Source organism: Beauveria bassiana (genome assembly GCF_000280675.1).
Source record: "Beauveria bassiana ARSEF 2860 unplaced genomic scaffold BBA_S00055, whole genome shotgun sequence".
Taxonomy (NCBI): Eukaryota; Fungi; Ascomycota; class Sordariomycetes; order Hypocreales; family Cordycipitaceae; genus Beauveria; species Beauveria bassiana.
In genome coordinates, this window is record NW_007930890.1 from 66,289 (window position 1) to 89,598 (window position 23,310).

General features: G+C 50.9%; 7 protein-coding genes across 7 annotated transcripts; 2 read left to right on the forward strand and 5 right to left on the reverse strand.

The window, feature by feature from the left end:
* Positions 1–237: 237 nt before the first annotated feature.
* BBA_09486 (phosphotransferase enzyme family protein) lies at positions 238–1,877 on the forward strand (the record flags this gene model as incomplete). Its single annotated transcript, XM_008604583.1, has 2 exons — positions 238–711; positions 771–1,877. 2 exons carry the CDS (start codon positions 238–240, stop codon positions 1,875–1,877), a joined length of 1,581 nt encoding a protein of 526 aa, XP_008602805.1.
* Positions 1,878–5,786: 3,909 nt separating this feature from the next.
* On the reverse strand, positions 5,787–6,334 carry BBA_09487 (uncharacterized protein; the record flags this gene model as incomplete). The annotated part of the gene is made up of 2 exons (XM_008604584.1): positions 5,787–5,929; positions 5,995–6,334. The coding sequence occupies 2 exons, from the start codon at positions 6,332–6,334 to the stop codon at positions 5,787–5,789; spliced, it is 483 nt and encodes a 160-aa protein (XP_008602806.1).
* A 4,277-nt stretch (positions 6,335–10,611) lies between these two features.
* BBA_09488 (uncharacterized protein) lies at positions 10,612–10,956 on the reverse strand (the record flags this gene model as incomplete). Its single annotated transcript, XM_008604585.1, has 1 exon — positions 10,612–10,956. The coding sequence occupies one exon, from the start codon at positions 10,954–10,956 to the stop codon at positions 10,612–10,614; it is 345 nt and encodes a 114-aa protein (XP_008602807.1).
* A 3,474-nt stretch (positions 10,957–14,430) lies between these two features.
* BBA_09489 (uncharacterized protein) lies at positions 14,431–15,216 on the reverse strand (the record flags this gene model as incomplete). Its single annotated transcript, XM_008604586.1, has 1 exon — positions 14,431–15,216. One exon carries the CDS (start codon positions 15,214–15,216, stop codon positions 14,431–14,433), a length of 786 nt encoding a protein of 261 aa, XP_008602808.1.
* A 1,393-nt stretch (positions 15,217–16,609) lies between these two features.
* On the reverse strand, positions 16,610–18,430 carry BBA_09490 (aerobactin siderophore biosynthesis protein iucB; the record flags this gene model as incomplete). Its single annotated transcript, XM_008604587.1, has 3 exons — positions 16,610–16,613; positions 16,781–16,852; positions 16,917–18,430. 3 exons carry the CDS (start codon positions 18,428–18,430, stop codon positions 16,610–16,612), a joined length of 1,590 nt encoding a protein of 529 aa, XP_008602809.1.
* A 765-nt stretch (positions 18,431–19,195) lies between these two features.
* On the reverse strand, positions 19,196–20,798 carry BBA_09491 (uncharacterized protein; the record flags this gene model as incomplete). Its single annotated transcript, XM_008604588.1, has 3 exons — positions 19,196–20,268; positions 20,332–20,486; positions 20,608–20,798. 3 exons carry the CDS (start codon positions 20,796–20,798, stop codon positions 19,196–19,198), a joined length of 1,419 nt encoding a protein of 472 aa, XP_008602810.1.
* A 985-nt stretch (positions 20,799–21,783) lies between these two features.
* BBA_09492 (uncharacterized protein) lies at positions 21,784–23,238 on the forward strand (the record flags this gene model as incomplete). Its single annotated transcript, XM_008604589.1, has 1 exon — positions 21,784–23,238. One exon carries the CDS (start codon positions 21,784–21,786, stop codon positions 23,236–23,238), a length of 1,455 nt encoding a protein of 484 aa, XP_008602811.1.
* Between the last annotated feature and the right edge of the window lie 72 nt (positions 23,239–23,310).

Genomic DNA, 23,310 nt, shown 5'->3' on the forward strand with positions numbered 1-23,310 from the left:
TTTCATCTCCTAACCTCCGATTTGATCGTTCTCCAGAAATTTCCGCTGTTATCCTGCGATAAATTCTAGCCATACAAATAATTCGTACTTGTGGACGATTCATCGTTTTCCGATCGATCAGGCTGACTGCCTTTGGCTCAACGCGCCTTAGTAAGCCTCACTTCCCAAGACCAACCCCTTTTCAACATCTTCAAACCAGCACACAGCATCCTAGCCCTCCTCTCGCGCGTATTCGCTATGACGACCCGCGACCTCTTGTCCGGCCCTATTACCCTCTCCGCCGCCAAACATAGAAGTAGTAACATCCTTCATGCCCTGCGCTTCCCCCTGCAGAAACGCGAATTTTATGCGCGCATCGAGCGCCAACGTCATCTCCTGTCCCATCTCGTGGCACACCATCTCAACACAGACTTGACCAAGGTGACCATTTCTGGGCAAGAGTACTGGCGCCATGGATCATTCAATCTGTGCGTACCAGTGCACGTTGACAATGCTGCGGACCCGACGGTACCTCAGTACGCCATGGCTCGCTTCCCGCTGCCGTATCGCGTAGGAGAGGCGACGAACCCGGGGAATTCGGATGAAAAGATTCGTACAGAGGCTGCGACATATGCATGGATTCATCAAAACTGTCCGGATGTGCCCATACCGCGACTGTTTGGCTTTGGGCTGTCTACTAAGCAGCAGGCAAGTCTGCACATCCAATTACGTGTCGACTACAAGTCTAGATGTGCTGTCTAGCTTACAACACAGCTTCTGACATTTTGTAGTTTACACACATAAATCATCTTCCACGCTGGTCGCGCTGGTACCAACACGCTCGCCGATTTGTTCTGGCCGCTCTCCGCCTCGAGCTGCCCTCGCAGCTCGTGCCACACCACTCAGCCGACCTCGCCGACCTAGACGTTGGCTACCTGCTCATCCAGACCATAGAAGATGCGGAAATGCTTTCAATATCGTGGGATGACAAGTATAAGGACACTCGTCTCCAAGAAAATCTACAGCGAGACGTTGCGCGGGTCATGCTTTCCCTCGCCAACGCTTCGCTACCGCTACCTTGTATAGGAACTTTTCGTGTTGACAATCGCGGCTATCTGCGATTAGATAATCGGCCCCTGAGCATCCAGTCTACCATACAAGAGAACGAGGGCATCCCCGCCAACGCCCACAGACGCCAAATCTTTACCAGCGTCAAAGAATTCGTCGTACATCACGTAGACGCCTTTAGCAACCGCCTGCTCCATCAGCCAAACGGCATCGAGAGTCGCAGCGATGCGAACTATCAAATGGCGAGCCTTGCAGGCGCTGCCGCTCTATTCCCGCAGCTTTTTCGACGCGAGTTTGATAATGGTCCGTTTGTCTTCGCCCTGACCGATCTACACAGAAGCAACATTCTAGTCGACGACGAGTGGAATATCGTGTGTATCATTGACCTCGAGTTTGCGTGTTCATGGCCACTTGAGTTTGTGCAGCCGCCTTTCTGGCTTGGTGGCGAGGCTATGGACGAGGTGACTATCACGTCCTTTGCGGCATTACACGAGGGATTCATCGGACATATAGAGCGCGAGGAGGCGCTCTTTCCCAATGCGAGGAGGGGCCAAGAGCCACTTTCAGCGATTATGCGGCAAGGGTGGAAGCTAGGGACATTTTGGGTCACCCTGGCTGTAATGCATCCCATTGCCTTTACCGAAATCTTCTACGATCGCATATTGTGCGACTTTATGGGGGTTTCACGGGAAGAAATGAGCAAGGTGGACCACACATTTTTTGCCCGGTTCTGGCGCAGAGATGTAGACCACATCATTGACGAGAAGTTGAGAGACTATGACGGGTATAACGAGCAGCTCGACTTATTCTTTGCTGATGATACTAACTAGAGGAATATTGGCTTCCTCTTCGGCCCAAGTAAAGGCTATATGCCTCGGCCTTGGCCTGAAGGTCTTAGCTCTTGTTACTCTTTGGGGGAGTTGGGGGGCGCGGCTGAGACGTGTCTTTCGTTCTCTTCCTCTTGGCAGCCTGACCCGATGAAGAAAGCTGCTTCGCCTCGGCTGTGGACATCGAGAAGCCAAAGACGGGCTTTGTTGTTGCGGTACCAATCTCGACCGAGTCTTTCTTGTTCTTGTCCGACATGCTTTCAAGGGCGTGGATTTGATTGGTGTGATTCGAGGTGAGCGATCCTTTTGGTTTCTTAGCGTCTTGTTTCTAGCTTTGTGTACTTTGGGCTTACTCTTGTAATTCTGTGTCAGAAGACGGTTTATCTAGGTCTACAGGACAGACGTTTGAGGCAAAAGAGGCTACTTGCTGTATATTATATACTGATTCTGCAGAGCGCGACGAAGGAGCCTCACCAAGTGCCTGGCCGCTGCTGCTGCGGCCACGGCTGCTGCCTGGCCATGCGACCTAACTAATGGTCTGTATGAACACGCCTTTTTACGTGAACGAAATGGGAAAAGCCACAATCCGTCTCATGCCTGGTGCATGTATCTTGCCCCTCTTGATTCTTGTGTTTAATTTGTTCATGAGTATGCGCCGACAACTGTGTATGCATCAAAGTGGCTTATATGACTCTGCCCTCCTAATCCACTTTTGGCCTTTGCTCCGCGCAGAGGATGGGTTCATTGTAAGGACTTGTCCTATGCCGCCGCTGCTTAAACGCGTGAATTTTTCGACTGTTCTCTGTGCTGATTTCTCGTAACATTTATGGCTTTCCTAGAAGCCTCCCATCTTGTCAATGATCCAGGCTGCATTCTTGTAAGTCAAGTTCTCAACGGTGTGGTGGGATGTTGCCCCACTAGAACGGCCAACTAGCTAAAGTGTGGGGCGATGTGCAACATCCCTTGTGATGCCGTCGCTGAACTGCACCCAGTAATACGTACTACTGGCACGGAAGCCCCCAAAGGGCGGGACTTTGAAATACCATTAGGTAGTTTACCGGTTGAACATTTTTGGTAAGCATATGAGCCCTCCGATTTGTCGGGATTCAATTCTCGGGCTCCATTTCGGGTTCTCACCAGCCATTCTAAATGGTGCAACTAACAGGCTCAGTCGTCGTACTACAACTAAGAAGGTAGTCTCCCTTGGTGCCAGAAACACGATAAGGCGAAGTAAAATGTAGGTACGATATGCGATTTGGACGCAGCGTACCCCGCCTGTTGTTGCTATGCATCCGGCTGCAAGATAAGGCACCGGGTAGGAACGAGTACGAGCACGGCCAGAACGCCGCGTTCTTCCAGTCCACGGACGGGTATACCGTGTAATAAAGTGTCAATGTAGTAGCTGTTAGCGATTGGACGAAAAGCTATTGACTACCCCTGGCGAAATTACCGTTAGGCTGGAGAGGCAGGGTCTAGCGGTGGGCGTGATAATCACATGCTGCTTGTCGAAAACGTTGGCCTGCACCTGACCCCTAGCGTCTGTGATGGGCAGTGCAAAGGTGGTGCAATTGTCGGGGTTGCCTTGAGCTGAAGGGCGACCTGTAATTTGTACTGTTATTCCAGGTGGAGTATGTACATTTTCAAGAAACGCCGACGACAATTTTGGCAACATCAGATCTCATCAGGTTTCGAGGGGCATCATCTCTTGCATACATACGACTTACCGAGCTATGATTTCTGATATGGAACGGAGTGTGAGTTGTGAAAATGCACAAATTCGGTCGAGAACATGATTCTCCTAGTCTTGACGCCGGTATATTCGTCATCAGCCTTGTCGACTCGAAAATAGATGCAAGGGAAAAAATTATTTCCTGGCAATGAACAGATTGTGTTGGTTGATATCGAATTAAATTTGCGAGCAATGCTGGTTAGCCCGGGGGGACCCAAGTGAGCATTGAACAAGTCCAAACTGCAACGCCAATCCGCAACTCCAGTGTGCCTCTGAGAAAAACCTAGAATTACCTGTCAATAGCCCTTTTTAGACTGGAAGTTATGAAATGGGGCCCCGTCAAAGCCGAGAGAGCTCTATCCGTACACAGCAAGCGTCAAACGACCGCACGGAGACGATCTAGTCGCCAAGTCTTTTGTTTGTTTTTTTGTTATACTTTCTACGGGCCTGTTGCTGTTGTCACCGGCAAGCAGACGACACGCCATTGTGGATCAGGCCAGTGCCTGCGCCTTCAATCGCTTTATCAGATCTATCGACGGGTATCACCATTTCAGGGCGTAACCTGGACGGTGATGTTAAATTATGATCCTGACATGATAGCCGCCAATGATAGAAACGAGCTAAGGAAGCGACTTCGCAACCCTCGTCTTTACCGCCATCCTAATACTTATTCTGGTCTCTGTGATAAATCATATATATCATCACTACACTGTGAACAGTGTCATTGTAGCTTTTAGCTGCTTGTTTCAAGTGCTGCATACAAGTTGCTAGGGTGCGTTGCGTTACATGGTGAATATGCGAGCAACAATCGAGTGGACTCGAGAATCTCTTGATTGACAATAAATTTAGGTCCTCTGGGAGATAGCCACAAGGTACGTGAAGGATCGCTGTGCGTCGCCATGCTGTATGAAATTCGTATTTTACTCGTGACGTCACATCCTGTTTCATCATCGTTCTTAGCTGCCATGCCGCCGCCACATCTTCAGCGCCCTCATGCTCGCTAGTACAGGCAAAGTAGTACTAGCGACAAACGGGACCTTGAACCATGGGCGCTGAAGTAAAAAGGTACGCATTCTTCCCCTACTTTTGTAAATTTACATGAATAACCGCAGATTTCCCCGGGGATTCGGCTTTTCGTCATAATTTACCAGGCCTCACTCGCCGCGGAGTTTGGCTCAAGCGACATCGGACACTTGCCTCCCCGTCTTTCTCGCAAAGCACCCCGCTGCCGATCATCAGAACTTGGCGCATCGGCAACGATCCAAGAGCGGGGGCGCAAGCCTCGGGATAACATCTTCATCACAAGCTTTGGGGCGTATCTTTGCAACGCCCCTTTGCGGACCAAGACCCCAGAGGCCGCCCTTGAAAAAAGAGCATGCGGGGGGGGGGGAGGGGGGAGGGGGGACGATGCACGGACGGACTCTATCTCGGGGCCACAACAGTCAAGTCATTGGCGTTGAGCCCAGTGCGCCCACCGATTAAAGCCCGACCTTTTCGAACGGGGAGAACTAACGGTGAAGAGAATCTGGGGTGTCGCAGTGGGCTGCGTGCCATAGCATGATCCCTCCGCACAAGTCGAATGGACACAGGTGACCCTAAGTAGCACGTCTATTTGGCCGGCGACGAGACATGACGATCATTTTTGTCGTCAGGTCTTCTGGCGGCAATTTTTCCAAGCGCGAATTCTCGATACCGGTGCCAAGATGGCCAGGGTTGGCGGGTTCGCCGGCACCGCGTATCACCGACAACATGATGACGCCAGTTGGTGAGGTGGCTAGCTGCCCGGCCAATTCGGTAGTGCGCCTCGGTACCTACTACTAAACTCCAGGACGCGCATCTCGCAGTTGGGTGGAGATTTCCCTAGTTACTGGAATCCGCTGGTGCCGGATGTAATGGTATGGTGAGAGTGGTTGATCATTCGTCATACAGGTTGGTTGGTCTCTTCAGATTCCATGTACAACAAGTTTGTTCTCCAGCAGCCTAGTATTTGCAAGCAGCAATCGCCGCCATCCCTTTGTAACTCCAATATCCGAAACGCCTTCCAGATCGAATGCCTAATCCAAACTTTTCCATCGCTTGATACGCTCCAAAGATATAAAGACAAAAGAAATATAATAACAAGCAGCTGCTCTGCCGCCATGACGAGCAGAGCCACTGAAATCTTCGTGTATGTGGCAACAGTTCTAAGCCTTGGGCCTGCAAATGCGTTTGGATTTTGGCTTTTCGGTGATCGTTTGATGGTCCAGACAGCGGTTAAGCTGATCCCAGCCCTCATCGGGCAAATCACGAAGCGAATTGTTGAGCGTGTCCATGATGAATCGGTTGGCTGTAGCGTCTCAGATTAGCAAATCTGGCCAAGCTTTGCACAAGACGCTCCATCGCACTACTTACGCATGAAATTAATGGCTTGGTCACCTGCGTCGAGTGCAAGGTCGATTCGAGTTGAATTGTAGCAGTCGTAGCGCTCCTGTAGTTGCAGCATGCAGAACCAAAGCTCTTGTGTCTTGTCAACACTCATGTCCTCGCAACTGCGTACAGAAGAGACGCTTTTCTGGCGATCTCGAAGCAGAGGGCATTCCGGGGATGAGCAGCGGTGGCATTTGGTAACGTCGGTAGCAAAGAAAGTGCTGATAGAGTTGGCAATGTCGTCGAGGTCGCTCCATGAGCTTCCTGCCGACGTAATAGAAGAAGACGACGACGGGCGACGAAGGGTTCCGAGGTTGAGAAACATGATTTGAGCTATCTCGGCGGAGCGCTGTGTTATAGAGTGGATCTAATAGGTTGTATAAGAGTATTGAAGTTTATTTTTGTTTTCGACAGCCGATGTAAAGAATGTTGAAGCTGAAAAACGAAATCATTGCAGAGAGACTCTGCAGGCTCGTGTGGGAGGCAGGGTCTCTGTACTTATACATGATGAGCACGTACACGTCGGTCAATGGCGAGACGAACAACTATGCTCTGCAGCTAACAGAATCCTCTTTTTAGCTCGCTTGGGCGCACACATTACATTGCCGATCCGATGTCTGACCCAAAGTGGATCGCCACTACTTCTTCGGCTCTCTATGTCGCGAGGCCAGTGATTGTGGTGATGAGGAAGAGCGGCCCGAAGGCTGGAAGTGAGCGCAGAGTCGGGCCCGGCTGCGGCCATCGGCGCACCTCAACATACCAGGCCTCTGCACCAAGTGGAGAGAGAGTAACAGAGTCGATGTCGATCGCCTCATTAGTTCAAGCAGCATCCATATAGAACCATGAAGGTAGCCCGTCGGCCTGCACATGAGCAAACAAGCTTTTGTTTCAGAGGGGCCAGCAGGGTACGACTCTATATAGTGACAAGCTTTTCGTTTATAACAGTACGACGTTGGGAACGCGCACCTTGAGGATGAATGTGACTTGCTATAGGTCGCACTGTTGCAGCCGGCTCCGCAATCATCAAGGGCTGGGCGGGCGTGACCTTGCAGGAAGCAAAGAAACAGGCGAGACATGCATTTCGGCAAATAAAATAGGTCGACAAGTTTGACATGTTGACAGGTTGACAGGGCAGTAAAAAGCAAAAATAGAGGCAGCGGGAAGGGAAGAGAGGAAAGAGGCCCCGGGCCGCACTTTCCACCGCTAGCTTGTGTCAGTCGTAACATTGGTCGCGCAGTACGATGGCCCCTGGGCGCCATACTCAGTAATCCAGTTATTAGTTACACAAAACATACCGCATGCAGCAGGCAGGGTCTGGTTGGCTCCATCACGCCAGCACAACACTCTGATGAGTTCAAATGACGCTGATGCATGGCCACTGGTCAGGGCGAGCCAAATGTTTCCGGATACGCGGGCCAAATGCCGAAAAGGTGACAAGGATGCATGCTTCCGGGTCTCGTACCAGTGCAGCAACGCAACGGCAGTGTATTGGGCGGTACAGATTACACCAGCAACGGTCGACGCTTCTCTATGTCATCTTTCACGGTGTCTGCTCAACAACACTGAAAATATGTTGAGGACAACAAACCCGTTTTGAAAACGTTGTCGAAGAACAAGGACCCAGATCGAAGAACTGGCGTTGAATTTTTTTTTGGGAGGTGGGCTTGTCAAACTTTGGACTAGCAAGGGAAAATGCCCCGAACGACTGGAATGCTACAGGGGCGGCTGGTGCTGGGCAAGACCTCTTTGCAAACTTTGAAAGAGAACCGCCGAAAGAAAAAGAAAAAGGCCGACATGAAAAGTTGATGAACAAAAACCACCGAGACAATATGTGTCTGGTTTGTGTGCGATGTGACATGGTAGTTGGCCTTGGCCAGGTTTCCTTGGCCATCACACAAATTCATCCTGTGGCGCGGCAGTTGCTCACCGAGTTGGGGGGGGGCAAACAAAAGGGCAAACCTAATGTATTTTTAAACACCAGTAGTCTTATCGGATGAACAGCCAGCGGCTCGTGGCGTATTTGCCGCATTGCGCGTTCTCTGGGCAGCTTCTCCGGCGCAGGTACGCCATACATCATCCACTGACGATCACTGAACCTACATCTGTCCGGATCGCGAATCTGGGTCTGCCATCACGGGCTGAATCGGGCACCAAGGTCCCAGTCCATCATCCTACGCTGTCAATCAATCTATGTAACGATATGCAGCCCACTTCCAGTGCATGACCTAGTGGTGGGGAAATATTCCTTTCCATCGGATCATGTTGCTGCTTTTCAGTGTGACCGTGATGGTGATGGTTTTGGCGCCGTGCCATTCGCCGGACCAGGCTCGGCACTGAGAATTGGTCAAAAAAATTTTCCGGCATGTGCAAAAAATCGCGTCGATGGTAGCATTGGGGACGCAAAGAGGAAATGCAATTTTCACGGCCCATCCCAAAAATACCTGGTAATCTGTATCCTACTTAAGAGATTTTCGTCAATGGCACGTAGAAGCAGCGAGAGTACGACCGACTACAACCCAAAGGCGTCTAGAGTGGCGTGACAAGGTAGCATACCTAGCCAGCTATTTTTAAAACATGGCCAGACCAAGGTTAAAGCAAACAATTGATTGCCGATATGTGCCTACATCATAGGAAATTTCTGATGGCTTGAGTGAGCGATTTTGGGTAAGGGTAGTATTGTACATGTAGGCATATTGTTCCTACATTCCAAGCTCCGCCGTAGCTCGCATATATTACGTATTCAGTCAATTGGCGGCAATTAGTAGATGACTGCATAATTATAGCTACAAGTAAAACTTAGTCAGCTCAGTCACTTCAACTGCTTATCATCGTGGTGTGCGAGTACCGACGTACTGATTGCGCGTGCCCCATCCATCCTGCTTCTCCACTGGCTCGATCTTGGATTGCACGGCGATGGCCGAGATTACTATGCTTTGAGATGCAATCTGTCAGTACATTATATGTGCATTTGCTCCGAGTGCAGACTGACGGGTGAAAATAAGAGGGTCGAGATGGCCAATAGGAGCCGGCCGTTTCCATGAAAAACATCGCTCAAGCTGGATTACGCGATCTGATAGTATTCATGCTGTCCATCAACAGTCATCGCTTGAATGCCCTCGGCCTTGGCAGAATTGGACATGAATTTGACACGATCTGAGGTTTTCCCCAGCTTCTCCGGCAGGTGTTCACCTGTGCTCTTGCATACCAGCCAGCGTCCCCAAATTTCATCAGTTGAATGGATGAGATTGAGCATACATCAAATAGCAGAGTCTTTTTGTATCAAATATACTCATTTGAGCCTCTATTATGCCTCTCGAGTTGAATCATGGGTGTCGGCTGACGGGAACAAATTTGGCCTAGCAAGTTTTAACTCGACAGGCGCGCGTGTTGAGCGCCAAACATAGAAATACTTATCGTTAGAGCAGTTGTTTCTTTTGGCAGACGGGAATGTTCAAAGACTTGGCACCCACGACGAAAAGCGCCACTTGAGCCCTCTAGTAACGTATTGCGTCTTGAAGGACTGATAAGGCATCACCTCCCTGTGTTTGCGCTGCCCATTCATCCGCGGCTCTCGGTCGACGCCACCAGGGTCTCTGTGCGTAAACCCAGCAAACGCCTCTGTCAAAGCAAACGCGACGGCTCACAGCCACGTGCGACAATAATCAGCTTCTAGCATTCTCAAAAGAACCAGACAACTCGCAAACCCTAATTTTGGCCTCGAGAAGCGTTTGCGAGTCATTCCGCCGCCTTCCGTCACATGCTCCGGACGGAACGCCGGTGTGTGCGGCCCCACACACAGATAGCTCCGGCGTACATGACTCTGAACTCCTCCGTACCTCGGCTTGACTGACTGGGCGCCACGATGGCGTCGATTCTGCTGTCTACCGAAAGCGATAGAGGCAGAAGTGCACAAACTTTTGGGAGTAGCTGATAGATTAAGGGAAGCTTGGCTGGATATTCCCGAGTCGCCCACTGCTACAAGCCGACGACTAGCTGTGCGAACACAATCAATCAAGCATTTCACATGACTTTGGCGGATAAGTAGTTGTTAATAGTCTGGATAAATATATAACATGTATGCTATTCTGTTAGCTATCTGTAGCGCTCAATGTGTAGAACCCCCGCATTCGCAGACTCGGGGTTCATAAGGCCATTCTTGCGCGTGACGCTGTAGTCATGGAATCGTGCCGTGATGTTGACCCAAAAAAAAAAAAAAAGGAGAAGAAGAGACAATTTGTAACAGAGCTCCACACCAAAACATATGTACCGTGGGATAAGAACCACCAGATTCGTGGCTAAAGAAATGTGCAAGTAAAACAAGGTATAACCAAATCAACAGGCAATGCATCTAAAACGCCGCGAGGCGAAGAGTTGCGCGAGGCAGCTCTTCTATGCTAGCACCGTCTTATAATAACGCGGTGTATCTGCAAAGGGTGAGAAAGAAAAAAAAGAAACATGTATCCATCTAAAGAAAAGTGCCAGCAGTGATGCGCTGCGACCGTTGAATGGGGTATGCGGTCGCACCAACATCGGTCTAGGGATATATCGTGAGGATGAATCAAGGAGAGCGGGGACGTATCATGACGAAAGAAGAAAAGACGCTTATTTGCGGTGCGACTTGGGCGGGCTGTATTGACGTCGCACCCGCTCGCGACCGCGTCTCTCCTCCTCGTGATTCTCCTCGTCGCTGCTGCTGCTGCCGCCCGCGATGCTGCCGCCACCGCCGGCGCTCTGCCGCCGGCGCTCCTCCTCGTACAATGTGCTCAGCGACTTGCCGCCAAACATGAGATCTTCGTCCTCGATGGCGATGGGGCGGACCCATGCATGCGCGCTGAGGTCGACCTCGCGTGCGCTGGGGTCGATGGCGCGGAGATTGGGCACCATATAGTACGTGGTGGTTGCGGTCGCGGTGGCCGCCGCTTCGGCCGAGGTGGACTTGGGCGCCATTTTGTTGTTTGTTGTGATGATGCTATCGTCGACGGTGCGGGGGATGATGGAGGGAGAGCAAGACTGTTGCTTGCGAGGTGTGGTCGCCGGTTGGTGGTGTTTATGAGGATGATGATGCTGCGTGCTGCTTTCGGCGGTTGGGTGCGCGGGCGATGCCTCCTTGCTGTTATTTCTGGTCACTGCAAAGGCAGGATTCGTGGAACCTCGGCGGCGAGGTTGGCGCTCCAGGGTGTGTAAGTGGATGCGGGGTGGGCGGGCTGGAGGAGGCGGGTGGCGATGTGATACAAAGGCGGCCTCCGCTCGGTGTTGCTTCTCGGTTCAGTGTTGTTTCCGTGGACAAAAGTCGGGGAAAAAAGGACAACGATTGATGAGTTGGGGGTTGTGTAATGGTTATAAATGTTTACGCGACAAATAGGTAGGATGTTGTCGCCGTGTCTCGGCGCTTCAAATGGTGTCCTGGAGGGTGTGGCGTAGGACAAGAGGGTGGGTGGTGGTGTGGCGGGATGACGTTTGAAGAGAACAACCACGATGCGATCTTGTGTTGTTGATGACAAGTCCAGATCCAGCTGGGGGATAAGTAGCCGTGAGATGGAACCGATGGATATAATTTTGAAAATTAAAAAAGAAGAAGCGGAAAAAGAGATAACGGTGACCGGGGGCGGGACCAGCCCAGCATAATATAACATTCAAGTCATGACAGGTTCCGCCCGAGCCAGGTGTCCAAAACAGAGAGGCCCGAGTCATACTTTGGGTCCTACCTCGGGACCCAACGCGCACACCCCCCTCCAAGATTCCAGATGGTGGGTGGTGTGGCGTCGTGGGAGGAGGAGGAGGAGGAGGACGCCTGGAAAAGGCGACCCATGGCCACCCAAAAACCACAGCGTCCGCAATGGTCTTTTCGAATGGGCCATGATAATGCACTGTGCTATGAGCTGTAGCATGGGGTATCTCCACCGCTAAGTAGGTGACAGACAGGCTGGAGGCCCTATCGCGTGCGGATATGTGCCTTGCTTGCAGAGGCGCAGCTTTCGTTTAATATGTATGTATCCGTACTTGGTACGGCATCCGCTTGGTTGTCATTGTGGTCTGGGCAAAAAAAAAAAAAGGCAGCAACGGAGCGGTGACAAAAGACTTTTCGGGCCATTGCTGCGGCCGTTTTGCATTGATGCCTAGTAGGCAGGCCGTTGGGCGTTTTTTTTTTTTTTTTTTTTTTGCTTTCCTTCATCGCCATCGGAGAAACCAGGATTCTTTAGAGGTGTGAACTTGGGGGAGCCGGCTTTGTCCGTATTAGGCGAGACCGGTCAAAGTTGTTAGTCTAAACGATCAAAGCGAGTCAGCTCGGTGTATCGGGAACGCACAGAGCCTCCTTGTTTGTATCTCTTGTCTAGCCCTCCTGTAACACTGTCTACAAGTCACAAGTCACAACATTGCGATAACGAGCACGTTCCTGTGTCCCCTTTCCAGGTTGACGGAAACGCACAGCACGGGACCCGGGTGCATGCAACATTTTTCCCAACGTCAAAAATGCGACGCCGATCCTTGAGGCTTTGACGGCGACAGCCCATCCACTCGCCGCCTCCGGAGAAGTGACGGCGCCATGAAGACACGGGGCGACGAGAGGCGGAGGGGGGGGGGGGGGGTGGCATGTAGCAAAAAGTACCTTGGTTTGTAGAGAGACGGGCTGGCGGCAGGCTTGGCTCTCACATTCTGTGAGCCATTCACGAGTGGCAGGCAGATTGTTATTGTTCGAGGAATGGACTTTTGGCTTTCCCAAGCTGCGTAATAATAGACGACGCGCATGGCCGATGAGTGGCGACCTCATGTACTGCAGTCTTTTGCAGCAAAGCTGTGTTGTTATTGTTAGGCTTAACATGTACATACAAAAGACTTTTTTTTTTGCCCAGCTGGCAAGGCTGTGAGCCTCCTTCTCGGGCTGGGCTGGGCGTAGGGTTACATTCCAGCCCTTTCAAGTCCAGGCTGAGCAGAGACCAGTACTCAGTTTTAATCTGTACAGAGGCAACAACAATTTTTATTTTTATTTTTCAGCTGCATCGCCGGAGCAAAACCACTCTTTCTTCCGCACACAACAAGCTTTTTACATTGTTGCAACGAATGTATAACGTATGATTGGGTCTGGGAGGGGCGATGGGATTGTGCCAGCTGTCAACAGCTTTTTCGACGCAGCGGCGAGGTCCGCGATGAAAAACAACGAATCGCTGTACGCACACCCCCCCAGTTTCAACAAAGAAGAAGAAGAAGAAAAAGTTGTTTATAATATAGTTATTACGCCAACATTATCACTTTGTAGCATAATAGACCCTGGGGCAAACTACTTTTTTCTTTATGCGCACTTTTGTGCCCCTCTTCCCCATATTCCTGGGGCCAAGCCCCATGACATCTGTCGTCATCGCCCAGCCCTGATTACGATCAGGCTCTAGTAATGGCCCCCCCTGCTGACAGCTGTGCTTGTCGTGTCAGCATTAGCATTATGCCTGGAAAAGCCCACCTCCCAAATGATAACAATCGCGAATTATTATACTTTTTTTTTTTTGGAGTTTGATTCGGTGATGTCTCTCTTGATCTCGCCATCTCTACACCGACAAGACCGACAGGAAAACCTTCAGCTGTTCCTGAGTGAGACCTACAGGGTGAACAGCACACAAAACCGGTCCCCCACCCATCTTTAACATACAGAGCTTCCCAATGTAGCAGCTCACAATTCTGTATTCCGGGCCATGTAACGTGCAAAGGAATGTCTCTTGCTACTTGAGGGAGCTGGTTCTACTTCTACCCCTCGTGGGTGTTGATCTTACAACTACTGATAACTACTTTCGAGCCACGGTCGGTATCAGCAGGCCCAGCTTGTTTTTTGCAGCAGTGCTTCAGCGGCTTAGTCTACTGTAAGCACGTGGAATTTGTGCACCTCGGCCCGCCACAGGATCCCTTATTACAAACCCTATTACAGGCCACTAGTAATCGCCCACATGCCGCTGCGAGTTCCCCCGCAAAGCTGATTGACGCCCTATAACTCGCTATTATATAGTTATCAAGCCAAGTTGAAAGGGTATTACTCCGTGCTGGAGACACTTTTGTATTACAGTGTCGATTACTGTCTGTTAGAGACAGAAGCTGTGTGTCTCTTATCAGCTACGCCCAGTAGAATACGAGCCGCAAACAACAAATGTGCATGTTTGGGTCCTCGAGAGCTCATTCTGGCATAGAGTGGTTCACATCTACAGCCACGTACGACATGCAGCATAGCTGAACTTTGCTGGGGCTCTTTGTATCCTCCAGCTCAGTTGCAGCCGTTATCGCCGAGTCTGCATCTCACTGCCAATTTCGCAACGAGGATTCGCTACGTTGACGTCATTAAAGGCATCAGAAGTTCCATTCATACTACACACAGCTTCTAATCCTCTTGCAAATACAAACTGCAGTCTTTTTTTTTTTTTTCTTCAGCCACCGTCGCGGCCCTCAATCTGTGGTCGCCGCATCACGGCTATTATACCACGGAAACATGACCCTCAGCCTCTCCCAGAGCCAATGGCCCGTCGCATCGTCGTTGCACCACGTCTCCTCGTTTCCCAGAAACCGACGCATGCCATTCATATAGCTCAGACAGTCCTCCTGTTTTTCAAGCAAATCATTCTTCATGCCGCCCTTTTCCGTCTCCCACTGGCAAATGGGCACACCAGCCACCTCGCGCCCGTAAAACTTTTCGTACTTGCGGACCGACAGCTTCGCCGCCCGCACCACCACCGCCGAGCCATCCGAGCCACCCGGGGCGACGCAGCGCTCGTCGAGGATCCGCATGGCCTCCATAAACTCGACGAGCGAGCCGGAGCCCCAGTCGCCCAGGTTGCAAATGTAGGCGACGGTGCCGTTGTACAGGGCGAAGCGCGCCGAGTCGGGCGGGATCCAGAACAGCGGCGTGTAAAAGAGGCGGTTGACGGCCGCGAGCAGGTTGTCGGTGGTCAGCGTGTGGGTTTCGTTGCGGCAGTAGGGTCGAAACCCGGGAAAGGGCAGCTTTTCGGTGAGGAACGTGTGGCTGGGATACTTGTCGTCGCATACTCCCGGGGAGCAGCGGCCGCGCCTGACGACGGCGGGAGCAATGTCCATTCGCTTGATTTTTGGGTCTTGTTGGGGATTGGTCTGCTTTTCGACATGGTAGACGCCATCGGCAAGAGTATCAGGTATCGTGACAAAGGCAGATACACAAGTCCCGTACAGGAGAACTGACACACAGGTGGAAATCTTCATCGTTGCGGTGATGGCTGACGGCACTCAGGCAGACTCTGACAATGTTTCAACACTGCAGATGGACAATCAATTATTTATAAAGTGTTGCTCTTTGAATTAGACTATGGAAACGCTTTTTTTTTCTCGCCAACATTTCGTGGCGTAATTGTATGTAAACTCAAATAACAGCCACCACTTACACCAAAGGCAACACGCCTCACTCTGCCGCCACTTTGCTTTTCGGTACACTTTTCGATTTTACTCTCAAAAGTATGAAATTTTGTATCAAAACTCTAGCGTTATATCCTAGTAGCTTTTGCCGATGCTACCCAAAATTTTTCAACGACCAGTTGCTTTCAGCTATAACCTACCTGCACGTGGGACCTCGTCGCCAGCGCTAAGGCACGGGAACTGATGGTCATCGGGCCGGGCTAGCTAGCACGGCACTCCGATGCAGCCCTGTGGGAGGGCTTCCCTTGCCCCGATTCTGCGGGTTTGACAGCTAGTTATAATGAAACTAGCAAAGATGACGTGTAAAAAAAAAGTCCATATTTACCATGTCGTTACATGGTCGCGGTGGCCTTGTCGAGCTGAAAAACTTGACAAGTAGAAATAATAACAGTGATTTTAGTCACGATGGTGACGAAACCGAGGGAAAAAAATGATAGAAATGATACAATACGAGGGAAATGAGACAGAGAGCCGCGCTTCGACGAATCAAAGATCTTGCTTATATCTGCGACAGACTCGATCGCCAGAACCGTGATTCACAGACTGTGTGCCATAGTAGCAGCACGATTTGCTCAAGGAGGAGGGGTGTACCCAGAATGCCAGAATCGTATTTCGCATTTCGCCCATGTCTATTTTTGCCTTTTTTCCCTTGTTTCTCCATTGCCGATTTTTGATCCGTCACCGGGCAGCCACCAGGTCTCGTGTTTGGTACAACTTAGTCGCCACACCAAACCCAAAAGCCGGAGAAACAGAATTAGCGCTGTGCTGTGGCTGTGCTACGTTGCTTTTGGTTGCACACCCATATTTCCGTTAACTCTTCATCTTTCCTTGATTTTCAGACGCTAGGGGGTAGATCAGCCGAAATATCTGCCATGGCACATTAAAGCGTTACATTTGGATTCACAGTCGGGGCAGTGGGCAAAGGCAACGGGGCAGCTGGGCGTCGGAATTCGCGCGGAATCTGGTTTCGGCTGACATGGGCATCTGGCCAAAAGGTAGTGACGCTGCAATGACGATCACCAACATTTGCGCATCAAGTGCGCATCGCACAAATTGCTACATTTCAATTCGCATCTGTTCAAGACACATCATTCCCACCACAGCATCGTCACAACTGCGTCACTCAATGCCGAGCTTCATGTCTTTGCCTATCACGGTCAGCACCAACGCAAGTCTAACCCATCTAGCTGTTATAACAGGTTATTCTGGCAGCGAACAATGACACCAATTATAGAATATATATTATATATCATACTAAAATGATTACTCTACCGTCCTCGACGGCTCATTAACTCCGCATGTCTACAATTACAGCACTGGCCCGGTCCACGTCTCGCGGCGCAAGCGAACGTACCAGGATTGTTTGTGCGGGAACGATAATTGCCTTTCTCGACCAAATCCAGACTCGTCCAAGTGTTTGAGGATTCTGTAGCCACGTTAGCCTCAATATTGCTCGTGATACCCTTAATATGATGAGCGAAAAAACGTACCTCTCGTTATCAATTCTCGGCTCCAAGCAAACGTTCATGGTTCTCATGTCCGTCGTGAGGCACCAATGCACCAAGCCCGTCATCCACTCAGAAGCCCGCCCGCGCGCCCATTCTTCGCCAACCATTACATGCAGGCCTCTATCGAAATCGCCAGCCTCTCCACCAAGCACTTTGCCCAGTATATCTTCCTTGACCCAATATATTTCAAAGTATCCAAAAGGCACGCCGTCCCAGAGACCAATTGCCGGGAAAGAGTGCTTCAATTTGACAACAGTAGGCAAGAATTCAGGTGTAAACTTGCCCCAGAAAGCGCTCACGCGGGGCTTGGCGAACCACGACTCGAGCAGCTGCGTATCAGAGAGGCATGCTAGCTCTGGGTGATCGGGTGGGTTAGGCCCCATAGGTCCAAAGTATGGCACAGGCTCTGGAGATAGAGAAGCCACACGAAACGACAAGTAGCGTCCGACTGATGGAACAAAGCGTGAATAAAATATCTCGCCCATACGAGGCGGCTTAGGCCGTAGTGGGTGTCGCAGATTGTTCGTGAACGTGTATTGCAACGTGAGCGGAGGATAGTAGGTTGGTAGATGCGACGTCGAAAAGAACGGCGTGATTGGGTGTGCCGTCGACACCCCGGCTGTGATGTTGGTCGGAGTCGGGGCTCCCGGCAAGTCGTTGTAGAGTCTCGCGACCCCTGGCTGGGGAGACATTGCCCTCACCGCAAGGTGAGTCGCGCCCTGTGCCACTGGGGAGCCAGGACGACTGTCATTAGGTGACCCCGACGAGCCCGGCCAAGGGGACGGAGCTTTGACAGGCTTGAGCGTGAATAGAAACAAGTTTGGCGGCAGCTGCCAAAACATGCGTTGAGAAACAAACATGTTGGACCACGTCTCGTCACCATCATCGAGACTGGTACCGACATCTGTTGACTCTGTAGCTAGCAAGCCCATACGCTCAAGCTTGGGGATCAAATTGCGGCCGCGGAGCACACCATCGCGTTGAATGGTAATGCGCCATTCACCCGTGGGCTTTGCAGACTCTGGTGTTTCGTGGGACGCTTTTGTGCTCATGCGCGGCGACGGTTCACGTTGGTGGAAATACCAGTACAGGCTCACCCACAGAATCATGGCGATCTGTCTGGTCGGGCTTGCAGGTGGTCCATATTCCTGGGTAGACGGTGTTGAGAGAGAGGATATGAAGAGCGTGTCGTTTTGACGAGTCGGCTGAACAAAGGGTCGAACTCTTTTTTTGCGCTTCTGCGCAGAGCCATCTCCAGCGTCCACGGCGGTGGCGTGATCGTCTCCAGCAGGTTGCGCGTGGCCCTCTCCATTCACCGATGCCTCGGATCCATCTTGGAACACAATCTTTTCTTCTTCAGTGTGTACCACAATGTGCCAGCCGACAGGGAAATGCGCCGCGTGAGTGAGATCGTTGCTCTTGAAGCCAAAACCGCCAAACACTGGGCTAACTGTGTACGTCTGCCCGTCGGGCAAGTAGACGGTCTCGGGCGTCATCGGAGAACCTAGGTTTCGGGTGCTTCTGCGGTGATTAAAATGTGCTCTGTCACCAGCCGGGCTTTCCTGGATGTGAGAAGAAATGAAAATACTGAGCGGCGGTCAAACAAAACGTTGCGTCGACTGAGGGCTTATTAATAACCGTTGTTCCTCCCGCAGGTACCTATGAAAGCGGGGGCGGGGTCTCAGAGGAAATAACAGCGGCGCGGTAACTATGGGTTGACAGTAGTGCGGTTCCAATTGTCCAATTAGGACGCGGGTGAAATAATCCGACAATGAATATTGGGTGATTTATTCAATTTATCTGCATGGCGACCCAGCGGCTCGTCCCGAACTCCATTGCTTGGAAGGCCTGGCTGTGATGGTGACCATTTTCTCCACCGCAAGGGTTACTCGACAGCTAGCGATTGGAGCTCCGGCAGTAATGCCGCCTGAGTAATGTGGACAGGAGATTGGTGAAATCACTGCCCTTTGGCACATTGAAAGCCAGGATGGGAAAGACTAACCGATGCATGGGACTTTCTATGCATCCGGAGCCTAAAACTACCTGATTGAGGCGTTGGGAAAATTTCTCTCCCAACACGTTATCGTGAATGTGGGGGGGGGGCGGAATAGGGTAGAATCACGCGTTGATGCTATAATAGCCTGTTTTACCTGTGGGAACACAAAAGTTCTTTTATGTGTGCTTTTCGATCTCTATCGGGCCTTGAAAGGCAAGGCTAATAATTCTATGTAGTCCTAGTAATACATGCCGTGTTCAACGATTCAATGCTGTTCCTTGGGTCGCTCCTGTTTCGCGTCTCGCTTTCGGCTCTTTTCATCGTCGTCTTCCTCCTGTCTGTCCTTGGCAGTCTTTGTCTTCTCATCTTCGTTCTCCAATGCCTCCTTCACCTCCCAGCCACCCAAGTCTTTGACCTCCTCCCATTCAACATCATATTCGGACGCAATGATTCTGAGTTCCCTTCGTAGTGCATTGGCTTCTTGGACCAACTGCTCCCATTTTCCAATGTTGAATCCTCGCTCCAGATAGAGTGCGTTCTGGCGCTTCGACACTGTGACATTCATCGCAGCCTTGTAGCTCAGGTCTCGACTGATAAATAGGAACCACAGATAACCCGCCATGATGGTTGTAAGCCCTGCCAGATAAGTTATTGGCTCAACAAGATCCCATCCCATCTCCGTATGGAATGTCACGTAATAGACGGTGGCCCACCAGGACGCCAACAGACCAAAACCACCTTTGGCGAGGCGATAAGCGCTCTTGTGGGCAATCTCATCGCACTCGTTCTTGAGTCGAGACATGGCATCAATCTGCTCGCACATTCGTCGGAGCCTCATGCGCATATAATGTGTGCGATCCTTGAAACTTGGGACAGCGACGTGCAGCTTCTCTGAAACACCTTCAATATCGACAGCGAATTCTTTGCCGCGCGCAGCATCGCGAATGAAATCGCCGACTTCGGTGCTAGAGCTCCATCTCACCCAGCTCTTGTTTTTGTGGGCAGGACCCTCATGTCCGAGACCTGACGACGAGGCAACGTTACTAGCCTTTGCACCAGTCTGCTCGGGAATAGCCTCTTTGTCCACCTCGGCCCAAAAATCAACATCCGGCGTCTTTTCCTTCTTCTCCAATTGGAGCGGAGGGAGCTCTGCTTGAATCAGCCGCTCAAGATACGATAACGGTTGATGTGGGTGAATCAGTAGAGCAAGAGGAGGAGTTGACTGCTTGTTCTCTTGTATTTTCTCGAGTGGTTGCTTATTGATGTGCTCTTGCCTAGCATCAAAGGGCAGAGGAAGTACAAGCTTCAAAAGTCGCGTAGGGGTCGTCAAGATACGTCCTATAATTGAGTGTCAATATAAAGAGAGTAGCAGTGGCAAGAGACGTAGCACGATGGACGCACCCTTTGCATCTGTATCTTTGGTGGCTTCGGCCTCGTTGAATTCCGCTTCTTTTTGGAGGGTAGACTCGTGAGGTCTTTCCCGCTGATACACCGTGGCTGTAGATGCCCGCGCCACCTTGGCAAAGTTTCTATCGTAAACCGACGTACCGGCGCCCCTATATCGAGAGGGATTCCGACTCTTTCCGGTCGCAATATGTCTGGGGGCACACGAGTGGACGTGCTTGGTCTGTTGCAGGGCATGACACCCTGGTCCGTCCAACCCAACGACTTGTTTACGCAGCTGGCAGCCAGCGGCAGCGCGCATCGCCTCCCTCCCGAGTGCTCTGCTCATCGCGTCGGGCGGCCTGCGTGTCGCCAGATACAGAGGTGATTGTGCAAACGACGTCTAGTTCGAGCGGCCGCCATTTGGACGTGCGGGAGGTCGGGGTAGATAAAAGGCTCATGCACGCCTTGCACACGCCTTGCATCCTGTCATTAGAGCCCAGCTATGACGTCAAATGGCCAAGATCAAGATCGACCCACCAATTATGCAAAGGGTTCACTATACTGGTAACTAGACTAGCTCTTACGACACTGCACCTTGGTGCAACGGGAACGATTGAGTGACTGGCCCGATATTAGGTGGAATTGGATATTTCCTGAAAGGAATTCCATTTCCAGCAGTTTGTCACTTGATCCTATTTCGGCGTCTATTGGTGGCCATTCTCGACAGTTGTCGATACCTATAGTCCCCGCTAAAATTACTGTGGGTTCGGTTCAGAGCAAACCACCAATTCCCCATACAATAGGTAGATACCTTAGGTACCTACCTGCCTACTAGGTAAGGTACTGCCTGAAGGCACTCTACCATCCTTACATGAGCTACTGACTACTACGCCTTACCCATTCAAACAACATTCTGTAGATATTAGCAGGTGAAAAGTAGTAAGAAAGGTTAAAACAAGAGAGCAGAAAAACTACAGTATCAAATCCATCAAAGCCAATTTTCGCAATAATTTACCCGCCGCTGCTCGCGTAACAGTCTCAAAGGGGCAATCCAATTCAGCCGCCAAACCTTGTAAGCCACAGCGCATAGTAAATACCTTTTGAGGCGGCAACCGCCACGCAGATTTAACTCTTCAGCATTGAATGGACAGAATGATCAGCTCCAGTAATATAAAACCCTCGTGTAGCATTTTACTGTAAAGCCACCCGAATTACAGCAATTGAGCTGCACTTCGTGACCATGCCATGGCAACTAACCACACTTCCGAGAGGCGCACTCTACTACGCGCCACGAAACCATGATGATGTTCGAATCGACAGAGGATTACCTTGGAAAACTATTTGAGCAGCAGGACTCTCGCTTCCAGATCTCTTCCATTATTTCCTATTATCTTCTTTTAAGTATCAATTCGAAAGACGCATTCCCGAAACCCTCTTGATAACGGATAACTCACTTCACACGCCATCATGGACCCTTCCAAGGAGCCAGATGTTCAGCGGCATATGCATACAAAATACCCAAGCGAAGAAGAAGTCACGTCATATGGCCAGCTCCGAGGCCTATACGCGGTGGTCGACAGAGATCGTCGACCGATCCAGGTGTCTCCTCCGTGCATTCACGACTGGGCAGATCTCAATGTGTCATCGGACGATTCGACTTCCAATTCGGATGTCTCCGAGCTTGATCTCAACGATGTTTTGGAGGAGCAGTCCATTGCCCCAACAGCTCAGGATGCATCTGATTGGGGTATTCCACCTAATCAAACCCAGGGAAAGGCAACTCCTTCTGTCGCGGACACTTCAGATCTTGATTCTGAATGGAAATCGTTATCTGCCGAAATTTGGGAAACGGTGCATACTTCTCAGTCGGACGATCCCGATCCGAATGATGCTTTGCAAGCGCAGCCCACTGCCGCAACGGCTCGTCCTGCCTCTAATCAGGATAGTCCATCTGATCGAACTCGGGCAACGACGACCTCTTCACTTATTTCAGCCATTGCGGATCTTACAGATGCTTTGAAGTCCACCGTCAACACAGCCCACGCTGAGCCTGATTTTGCATATGTAAGTGAGCAAATCTTGGCAACGGCAACTCTTCTTGTCATAGCTCGTCGACGTTTGGCAGCGGCAACCTCTCCTACTTCCAATATTCCATCTCATTCACGATGGGAAGCGGCAAACCGTTCTGCTTACAACAGGTCATCCTCTCAACGTCCGGCAACGGCAACTACTTCTGCTTCTTATATTCCACCTCATTTACGATGGGAAGCGGCAAATGGTCCTGCTTACGACAAATCATCCTCTCAACATTGGGCAACGACAACTACTCCCGCTTCTGACATTTCGTCTCATCAATATAAGGCAACGGCGAATCCCTTTGCTCCCAACAATTCATCCAGTCAGTTCTGGGCAACGGCAATCAATTCTGCTTCCAAGCGTTCATCTCATCAACGTCAAAGTTGGGCAGCGGCAACTACTTCTGCCCCAACTCAGCTAGCTGCTCCTGTTCCAACAAATCCGATTCCTTCTCTCATGAGATCGCCAACTCCTACGCAGAGAACTTGGCCAGCTCCCGATCCTTCGAAAGGGGGATGGGGAGCTGCGTATGTTGTAAGCACGGCAGTCAACGATGATCCAGTTTTGCCATTCAATCCAATCTGGTATACGCCTAGAAGCATCCGAAACTTTAAGCCACTCCCGGCTCCGCCTCCAACGTATGAAAATGGCGGCTTGCCTTCGACAGAGCCTTCTTCTTCAGAGAACTTGGTTCCGGATGTTGCAGACGATAATTCTGATCCGGTGGAAGCCGTTGATCAGTCAGCGGCACCGGGTCATGTTTCGCCGAGAATGGAACCCCTCCGAACAATTTACGGCATCGTGGCAGCTGTTCGCGTGTATCTGCGTCCTTTTCTCAACTTCTGAGTAACCCCAGCATGGGATCTTCAATTCGCGGAACACCCCCCCCCAAAAGAATAAGAAAAACTTTGGAAATTA